This window comes from Aristolochia californica, unplaced genomic scaffold (genome assembly GCF_029961685.1).
Source record: "Aristolochia californica isolate CCGP_79_NKW_82.1479 unplaced genomic scaffold, dmAriCali1.0.hap1 SCAF_16, whole genome shotgun sequence".
Classification (NCBI taxonomy): Eukaryota; Viridiplantae; Streptophyta; class Magnoliopsida; order Piperales; family Aristolochiaceae; genus Aristolochia; species Aristolochia californica.
The window spans coordinates 16,571,806-16,582,341 of NW_027181837.1; the positions used below are offsets into that span (position 1 = coordinate 16,571,806).

The 10,536-nt window shown below is 35.5% G+C and overlaps 1 protein-coding gene across 2 annotated transcripts; it reads left to right on the forward strand.

The window, feature by feature from the left end:
* The first annotated feature begins 1,420 nt into the window (after window positions 1-1,420).
* LOC137953775 (mitochondrial pyruvate carrier 1-like) lies at window positions 1,421-10,338 on the forward strand. 2 transcript variants are annotated; one of them, XM_068801278.1, is made up of 5 exons: window positions 1,421-1,537; window positions 2,894-2,997; window positions 7,576-7,630; window positions 7,711-7,846; window positions 9,995-10,338. In XM_068801278.1, exons 2-5 carry the CDS (start codon window positions 2,905-2,907, stop codon window positions 10,038-10,040), a joined length of 330 nt encoding a protein of 109 aa, XP_068657379.1. In that variant the 5' UTR covers window positions 1,421-1,537; window positions 2,894-2,904; the 3' UTR covers window positions 10,041-10,338. The 2 variants fall into 2 exon arrangements, with proteins under 2 accessions (XP_068657379.1, XP_068657380.1); XM_068801279.1 differs by lacking the exon at window positions 9,995-10,338 and having other exon boundaries at window positions 7,711-7,850.
* Window positions 10,339-10,536: the final 198 nt, after the last annotated feature.

The following is a 10,536-nucleotide window of genomic DNA, read 5'->3' on the forward strand; positions in this document are numbered from 1 at the left end:
TGCATTATATTAATTTTTATGTATTATATAAATTTTAACATTTTTATAAAAAAAAAAATGATTGGTGACTTGGGTCATGGATTGAAGTGGGGACATGACGAAGATTGGATTGATAGAAAGGGTGGCAATTCTACCCGTTTATCCATTCTATTGTATGATGCATCAGGATACAAAATAAAATATTTATCCATGGAAGGATTTACCTATTTACCCATATATCGGTTACTAAATGGAAGAAATATAGGTAAGGTTATTTCGTACTTGATTACCCAATTACCTGAATAAATAGAGTAAATTTATAAATTTTGGCTCAGTTAAATATAACTATAAGAAAAAATCCATTTTATATGGGAGGTACCTTAATTTAAGTATGTTTTATTAAAGATAACTTAATTATATATTTAATTAATATTTTTTATATATTATTATTATTTAAATATTTTTTTATATTTTTATAATTTTATTATGATTTTATATATTATATTTTATAGGTTTATTTACCCATTATTTATCCCCTTTACTCGATTACATAATAGGGGTATGGATAGGGGTGGCATATATTTGAGTTTGGCTTAAGCACTATTTTAACCAAGTTTGAGCTAGACCTCAAGCCAAGTTCAAGTTTTAACCTACATTTAAAATTATAAAAATAAAAAATAACAAAAATAAATAAAGAAAATATTGTGATGAATTTAATACCGTTGAACTGCAAACTTTCATAGAGAAGTTAAAGAATTTGCAATGAAGCATACTATTGTATAATAACCAGCTTAATAGACCTAAAATAATGAGCAAATAACCCCATCAATAGTGTTTATTTCATTGACAAATAATAATATTATATGTTACCCAAAAGAATTGAACTAACGATCGGAGGTTTAAGGTAAATAAGAATAACTATCATCCAACTAAAGATGGATTTGATAAGAGCAAATAGAGTAAATGATATTTTCATAAAAAAATTTATGCTAATGAATCAACTCACGAGCTAATAAGTCGAGTTTTAAAAATCTCGAGTTTGACTTGTTATACTTAAAGAGTTTTATTTCAAGTTTGAACTCGAACCAAACTCAAGTAAAAACTGAATTGAATCAAGTTCGAATAGTTTGCGAACCCGTTTGACTTAGTGCAACCCTAGGTACGGAGTACCTCTTAAGTGTTTTGCTGCATATGGAATAAATTGTGGATCGTTATAAGGGATAATCAAATACCTCTCCCTAATTGAAAGGCGAAAAATAGCCAGGGTTGGGTTTCCAAGCCTTTTGAGTCTTTTTTTTTTTTTTTGGTTGGGTTTTGGGTTCGGGTTTTCACGGTTCGGATGCGGGTTCAAAATTAAAAAAATCTGACTCAAACCCGACCAAGACCGCTCTAGGGCGCCCTAGTCGCCAACCCAATACCCCACTTCCTGTCTCCGGTACGATGTATCCTCCATCAATCTCATAGCATTTCTCTGCCCCCCTGGACCATTCCGCTGTAATCGATTACACTACTTACGGCTGCCCGAGTGCATCGCTGATCGCTTCAACTTCTGCTCTACGTGAGTTCTCTGCTTATCGATCATCTTTTCATTTTCTAATTGGATCTGACTGTCAATTTTTAATGGATCTTTTCAGATTGGTACAATTTTGTCTCTGCAATTTTCTTTCTCACAACTCAATTATATCTTGTCTTTCCCACCTTCTATCCGCATTATTTACATATATGCGAGTAATGAGCAACAAAATTGACTAGTCTTGTAATAGTAATCAATCACTTGTACGAGAACTGGAAGGATCTCACCTACGCTAAAGCTCAAAACTTAGATAGTATCACAATTTAATGATGGAGGGCGTTGAGATCTTTCCGGCCATCCTGAATTATCGTTGTCATAAAAAACTTCCTTGCGAGCAGATAGTGATGAAACCTGTAGTTCTTCCTCCATTCTGTGTAGGGCATTGCAGAACGTAGCTAAGCTGCTGCCCCAACTGTAAAATCATCAATAACAATATACATGTTAAATAACATGCTCACCCTCAAGGAAAGCAATTCAACAATCTTTTGTACTGCAAGCTGCTAGATAGCCAAATATTTGGATTTTCGATTTTGGAGTCCCCAATGTAGGACTCGAGTCTAAGACACTGAACCCTATAAGAAACCAAAAAGTTTTCTCAAAGAAGCATTTTTTTATGGGGAATGCCATGGAGAAGTCGACTAACTCTATCCTCTCATCGTTGGGTGTTATCAATGAATCTAAGGATTTTGTTTGGGGGTAATGGTTCATAGATTTTGGTAGGAAATGGCAGGGCCCACATCCTCTTTTCCTCCTTCGTCTGGCCACTGGTTTCTCCTTGCTTAGGATATGTTAAACCGAATTTTGATTGTAGCTCTAAAGGCAGTCCATGTCCAGGTGGTTGTGGCATCTTCATGAATGCATTGGTAAAGCTTTTCTGGCATTGTCACCAAAAATGATTGAAATAGGCATAGATCTTTTCTCTTCAATTTGAGGTTTTCAAGAGATTCTCGAAACATCTTGTGATGGTGCAAAAAATAGTGCTTAACTCCGCTATTGATTTCAATACATTTTCCCATGAAATGCAAGGTACTGTTCATGGCTCTGATGTAACTTCATTGCATGTCCAATGCTTGGCCAATATATTGCAGATAGTCTTTCTAAGGAGTGTGTATGTCTTCAACACCTCATTATACATGGTCATGACCTTCTAGTCTTGCTTTTTGTATGCTTCCAGCTTTTGACTGATCTGTAGTTTTTTTTTTTATTAACATATGGTCTCACTTCCAGGAAACCTCTTATGAAGAATTATAAGTTTTATTTGTCCATTAGTTGAAATTACATTCTCTTCCTGGCACTGTATTGGACATTTGTTTTACTTGTTTCTATGCTATCTTCACTCAGGTATTGAGCAAATGGGGGCCTTTCGAGCTTTCTGGAACAGTCCTGTTGGTCCTAGAACTACTCATTTTTGGGGTCCTATTGCCAATTGGGGCATTGCTCTTGCAGTATGTTGATTTGTTAATCAAGTTGAGTTATTGTTTTATGAACCTTGATTGTGCTTTGACTCTGTGGATACTTGAAAATAGAGATCATGATTGATATTTGAATAGAAAGGCTGGTCTTATGTTGTAACTACGTGAAGCTTGTTTACTAACACCTCATCAGCTGGCTCCTATCATACTCTTCTGGCTTTTTGTGAATATGGGCTCCTTTTCTAAGCTTGTAAACATAATTTTTGGCATAACTCATTAGGGCTTTCATTCTATCCGGAAAGATCAAATTATCTAACAAAGAGATCCTAAAAGCAGGAAATCCTATGAACTTTCAGAAACTTTTTGGCTCCTCTTATACCTTTATTTATATGCTTATGTCTTATTCATAACTCAACATGGTATTGCACTGTTTTTTATATACTTACTATAATAGGCTTCAATTGTGTTGTCATGTGTTAATTTTAACATATATCTTGTTGAATATCTGTTTTTCAGTTCTTGTGGAATATTAAATAGAATTGCTTTAGTACAGTTTCTTACAACCTTCATGTAAAAAGCCAGGAATTCACATTATAGAAAAAAAAAATTCTTTTGGGAGAGGAAAGATCTTTACATGAAAAAAAAGAGAAATTGATATTGACGAAAAAAAATTCCTTGCTTGAGATTTGTAAACCAGATAGAAAGATTAGAGGGAAGCTTTATTAGGGTCGGAGGAAGAAAATGAGGGGCATAAGTTGCAGAGGAAAAACAAGACATTGTTTTAGGAAAAAAGAAAAAGATGTTAGTAGGATGAGGAAAATAATCAACTTAACCATCTGTCAACCTCCTCTCATCTTTTATTATTCACTTTATGATACAGATTATCTTAAATGCTCCATGAGCTAAAACATCAAGACAGAGAATAAGGACAGATATAACCTTAAAACATATTACAAATCGCCATACTTCTACCAGGATTTATGAAAAGGCTGCTAAAGCTAAGGCTTTTTGGCTGAGCTTAAACCCTTGAACCCTGGAGTAAACTATTCAAAGACCTCTATTGAAATAATTGACGCAGTTTGTAATTTTCATCAGGTCCATTTTTTAAAACTAAATTCTTTTGGGTTCTCTTTGATCTTCTTAGCTATAAAAATAGAATGTAAGCACTCCATGATTCAGTCACCTAGAGTATTCTGTGCTTGTGCAGATAAATAGCTGCTCTTTTTTATATTGGTCCTCATGTTCCTTGCAGAAGTACAGAATGGAAACTTTCTATCATTTTCACATTTCTAAAATCTTTTAAGTTGTTTCCACTATCTAGTTCTGTGACCAACTTTTAGGAAATAAACAAAAAAACACTTCTCCGGTTTGATTTCTTATTGTATTCCTGCATAATATTTTTAGAGTTTCAACCTCGTGAGGAGACTCTTTTTCTCTATGATTTGAGAATCTTGCATCTTTTTTATGCAACTCTGTCTTAATGTGCCTTGCTCAGTGGAATAGGTCAGACGGCCACTTCTTTACTTTTGAAATGTGGATTGGGCCTTTGATTTAATGCCCACTTTGGTGGCTTTATAGTGTGAGGGGGTCCTTGGTTCCAATTTCAGGGTTTGTGGTGTAATGTGCGTGTGCGCTTATCGCTTTAAAAAACAAAAGGAATATTTCATCTTTTTGTTTTCTAACAATGCATCCACAAAAAATTACCATTTGTATGGAACCCACTACATGACTTGAGAAGGTTCTTCGGCTACTTGGATTTGTTAATAGTCCAATTCCATCCCAAAATTATCAGCTACTTAAGAGACCTATGGTTTAACCTTATTGTTGAGTGGGAAAATGGGCAATAGGTGATAAGGTTGAGCAATAGACCTCTTAAGTGGCTAGTTATTTTGGGATGGAACAGGGTTCAACTCAACATAGTACCAGAGCAAGTTGTATGTGTGAGCCGAGGCCCAATTTGTGCTCCCCAGGTTATTTGTGTATTGTGGACTCTACGAGGTAGGAGTTTTTGTGTTGTGGGCTCCATGAAGTAGGACTTTGTGTGCCCTATTGAGGGTTTGTATCCACGTCTCAAGCCTGTTATGTGTAAAGCCTAGACGTGAGGGAGAGTGTTGAATAGGAAAAATTTTCACGCTAAACAATGGGAAGAAAAGTTAACAGGTTTTAAGGTTGAGCAATAGGCCTCCTAAGTGGCTAATCATTTTGTTATGGAACCGGGCTCAATCTAACAATTATACACTAAAAATTGTTGACATTAGTCCCTGCATCCATAACACACATATGGATAATGGGCTTGTGATGTTGGTTCAAGTGGCTTCTCAAGGGGGGGGTTGAACTGAGTTTTTATACTTTAAAAGCAAGTGTGCTCAAATACAAAAGAATTTTGGCTCTCTTTTAAACCATGTGTATGGTCAAATACACAATTATAATAAATCTCTCTTGAGATTTGACTAGATTCTAGCTCTAGCAAGCCTTTCTATCTAGATTCAAGAGGTTCTACATGAACCTAACAAGAGAAGAATGAAAATACAAAAAATAGAAAAGCTTACACCTAGTTTTGAACTTGGAGAGATAGCCTTCTCCCTTGAAATGTCTAAGCCTCCAGCTTGGATGCACAATGTAGATGATTTTGGAGCTTGACTAAGTGAACGCAAGGAGTAGGTTTTGAGAAGAGTGGAAGAGATTTGCAAAGAATGTTTTTTCTTTCTCAAAAATGAACTAAGGAGTGGATTTGCAAGATGGTGAACTGAGTTTTTATAAATTAAAAGCAAGTGTGCTCAATTTACAAGTAAAAGTAAAGCATGCACACACCCAATTGATATAAGATGTTTTGTTATCAATGTTTCCCTATTGGTATTCACCGCCAAGAACCCGTGCTTGGGAAATTCCGCTAATATAAGCTCTACCACATTGGAATTACACAAAAGAATTTTGGCTCTCTTTTAAACCATGTGTATGGTCAAATACACGATTATAATAAATCTCTCTTGAGATTTTACTAGATTCTAGCTCTAGCAAGCCTTTCTATCTAGATTCAAGAGGTTCTACATGAATCTAACAAGAGAAAAATGAAAATACAAAAAATAGAAAGCTTACACCTATTTTAGAACTTGGAGAGATAGCCTTTTCCCTTGAAATGTCTAAGCCTCCAGCTTGGATGCACAATGTAGATGATTTTGGAGCTTGACTAAGTGAATGCAAGGAGTAGGTTTTGAGAAGAGTGGAAGAGATTTGCAAAGAATGTTTTTTTCTTTCTCAAAGATGAACTAAGGAGTGGATTTGCAAGATGGAGAAATTTGAATGCTATAGGTATGCCAATAAAAGCTCATTAACCTCTCAAAAGAATGTTTGGTGGGGTATTTGTAAGTTCCCCAAGTCAGTTTGCAAATAGTTGACATGTCATTGATCGATCAATTTATGTGTAACGGTTATATTTTTGTCAAAAAATGACTTATTGATCGATTAATATCCTTTCGTTGAGTCTGACAAGTTAAGTTGATCAATCAATGTCCAAGGAATGATCAATCAATCAAAATTCCTACTGGTTGTGCATTGTAAGTATGATCGATCAATGTTTTTTCTATGATTGATCATACTTTATGTCCGTGGTTGGCAAACTTTTGTATGACCAATCAATGCCTAGTGGTTGATCAATCATTCTTCATAATCTTGCATTGCCTGGACAATATTGATCGATCATGGGCAGATGTTGATCAATCAATGCAATGACAGATTTCTAAATGTGATTTCAAAGCATGATTGAAATTGATCGTAAGTGATTCTAATATGTTTAAAACATATGTATGCATCAGTAAAACATACGAACTATGCAATTTTGACCTAAGGCTCCAAAAATTCCATTATACCTTAAGTTTGAAGATTTGGGACTCTTACATAGATCGAGTTTTTATTTTTATTTTCCAAGACTTCCTAAACTCTAGTCTTTAATTCTTTGCTTCTCCTTTTTTAGTGTGCTTCTTCAAGATTTCTTTGACACGGTAGTGAAGCTCAAGGTCTTTAAGAGGCTTTTACCTTGTCTTTGCATGGACCTTGATTTGTGTGTCTCTTGAAGGAATTGCATCTAAAATGCTAGAATTATCAATGTTAGATTAATTAAGTTTTGTTATTTTCAAAATCAAAATGGGTGTCAATGCTCGGTCAATATGTGATATGGACAACACAGACAGGGTACAAACATAATGGGGCGCAAACTGTGCCCAACAAGCTGACATCCTGCTCTTATACCTTGTTATTATTCCCACTAACAGGATTAATGATATGGCTTTTAAAGTTTTGTCACTCTCAAGTTATTATTCCGTCATTTAAATATGTTGCAATCTGCTACCTGGAATATATTTTCAGACTTCAGTTTTTGAATATATTAGCATATATTTAATGCAGATAGATGGATCTTGTTATTCCTTTCTTCTAATTGTTATTTTCAATATAGTGGAATCTTTGGCTTTTGAATATGTGTATTCTCTGTGTAATGCACATAACTATGGCTTATTGTTCCTTTATTTTAAAGCCCTTTCTCTTAGCTTTTGCATCTCTCACTGAGGACAGTGGTAAACTGAATTTTTTATAAACTTTTAGATGCTATTTTGACAGGGATTGGTGGATACACAAAAACCACCTGAACTGATATCTGGCAACATGACTGCAGGTTAGAACCATTGAACCAGAATATTAAGTGGTCCCTTGATTGGCTTTACCCTCAAATCTAACTTTCAAACTGATTTGCAGTTATGTGTGTTTATTCTGGGCTTTTCATGAGGTTTGCGTGGATGGTGCAGCCACGCAACTATCTTCTTTTGGCTTGTCATGCTTGTAATGAAACTGTGCAACTCTATCAGCTACAACGCTGGGCAAAAGCTCAAGGGTAAGTTTATATCCTTTAGTAGGTGTCTACTCCAGATGTTTTGGCCATTCTGTTATCGTAATGGATATAAAATAAATCATGAGAAAATAATAACATTGATTGCTGTGAAATAAAAATTAAAAGAAAGAGGAAAAAAGAAAAACTCACTTATGGAAAAAAGAGAAGAAGAATGAAAGACAGAAAGGTTAGAAAGATTGGGCAGCAGCATGTGCAAGAGAAAACATGATCCAACAAGGGCCTTAACTAGGTTTGACACGCCTGAAGCTGGAGCATAAACATGTAACTGAGACAACTTTTTAGTAAATGATGAAAAAAATTGATCAAGCAAGGCTTTCATAAAAATACATACCGTAAGTTATCTTCAAAGTGAGCATAAGAAGTACATATTTTTTTGCAATCATAATATCTCCTATAAAACGACAATCCGCTTCAAATGTTGTCCTTCCCTGCAACATTAAATTGCTAAATAAGCTGTGTGAGCCTTAGTTTTATGTTTGGCCTCTAACTAAATCTCGTCATTATTTGTTTTTTTTTTTTCTTTTCCATGTAAACAGGTAACAGGTTATGCAAAAATCTAGTATAGACATTCACTTAAAATGTGGCATATTGTACATCACAATGACTATAATATCTTAGTAAGCATTACACATATAAATGATTTATGTTTCTAGGCTTTCTGAGAAGGTATTTTGAAATCGGATATGCAACTTCCAAGTGAGATTGTGACTTGGGCCTTTGGCTCAATAGGTACATGAGGGAGTTTCTACCGTGAGGTTTTAGGTTCAAAGTCTCACCAGGGGTTGATTTCGTTCAAAATCTTAGTATTCAACATTCAAAAAACAAACCAAAAAGAAAAAGAAAATCCAAGTGAGACTTTCTTGGATTCTGAGTAAATTGACTAACGACACCAATTGCAAACCCACTTTTAATTAAATCACTTTTCTTAACAATCATTTGTATTGTTTCTTCTCTATCATTTAAATTCACAAGGGCTTTTATAGGTATTGTTGTAGGCTAAAACACTAAGATACCCATTTTCCAAGAAGATCAAAAGCATGCTTTCTTTGAGATAGAACTGATTCATCTCCTTTACTTTTGACCTCAATAACAAGAAAATAGCCCAAAGGCCCAATATTTGGTGTGAAATTTTTTCTCAAGCCACTTTATTTGCTATGTGTTAATTGCATCAATACTATAAATTAGGATATCACTCACGTGAACTATCTATATAGCAATTTTATATGTACCATGAAGTAGAATACTGAATAATCTTACTAGCTTCTAATGAAACCAATTTCCATTACAATTTTTGTAAACAAAGTACTTCTTAGGACTATTTTAATCCAATGAAATGAAGACTGACCCTATGAGGTGACGGAGTCTGATTGAAGCCAGGTTGACCATCAGTTGACCTAAATGGTATCATCATGACATCATTTTTATAGAAAAAAGAAAGACATTTCAGATCTGAAGAAACTACCTCCAATCTGTATACAAGGGGACATGGCTCCCTTCCGTTTCTGCATTTCCTGCAGTGGAGGAAGGATCCCCTGCCCTTCCTGCAATTTCACAACAGCTGGGAGGGTGGGGAATCCTTCTCTGGTCAACATCGTGAATGGCAGGGAGAGGAGAGGGAGTGGTGAGGGGGTTTGCTGCTCCTTCCCTCCATTCTGGTGTGAGTGGAGGAGGGACCAGGCCACTGCTGAAGTGAGGGGATGGGGGTGGGTTCACTCCTCTTTCTCTTCTATTGCACTTGAGGAGAACTTCTCCGCACGAAGGATCACCTGACTGATGTGTCTGGGTCAGTCGATTCACTGATCAAGTTGGCAAACATGGCCTAGTGAACCAAGTTTTGACCTAGTCTGGATCATTTACAATATTGACCGAGATGAGGGGCTAGGTCTGCTTGAATCCAGTTAGAGAAGGAGAAGAAGAGGAAGAAGAATGAACAAAAGAGGTTATAAGTGTCATGTAACAACATGTCAAAATGAAACTTGCTCCAACTAGCTTTCTCTTTACAACTGCCCTATGATGTAATTTGCATAGAATTTGCCTGATACCCTGTAGGCATACAATGAACCTGTAGATACGATTGTGCAGTCTATCTTTTCTATGGATATGATATAATTCAATCTTCTGTTCAAGCAGGCAATCAGAGATGCTGGAGGCAAAAACAGAAAAGAACGAGCAGTAAAGTGAAAATGACTTTCACATTGTGTGTCCAATCAACTGAGCTGTGGTGTAAAATTTCATCGCCTCCTGAATATTTTGATTTGCTATATTTTCTTCTCAGTTCCCATTGCACTTCATTGAGACATTGTGGCTCAACCATGATTAGCTTCAAGCAAGATTTGTATTACTTGCTGTTAATGGCACTTGCATAGCACTCTATGATGTTGTCTGAATGACACATTTTGAAAATATTTATCTGTAGCTGTCTGAATAATAAAAAGGCAAAAATCTACAAAGATGCAAGGTATGGTATTTGGACTCCTTTTTTCTTATTAGATTTGGACATTGAAAGAATGAGACAATGTTCAACTACTCGATGAATGGGCAACATTGCCCAAGATCAAATGTGACATGTAAGAGTAAGAAATTTACAGTTTCTAAGAGAGGCAAAGGAGTGCAAATGTATGCAAAAAGTGGTGATTGTATAAATATGTGAGTATGAAACCTGGACAAGCCAT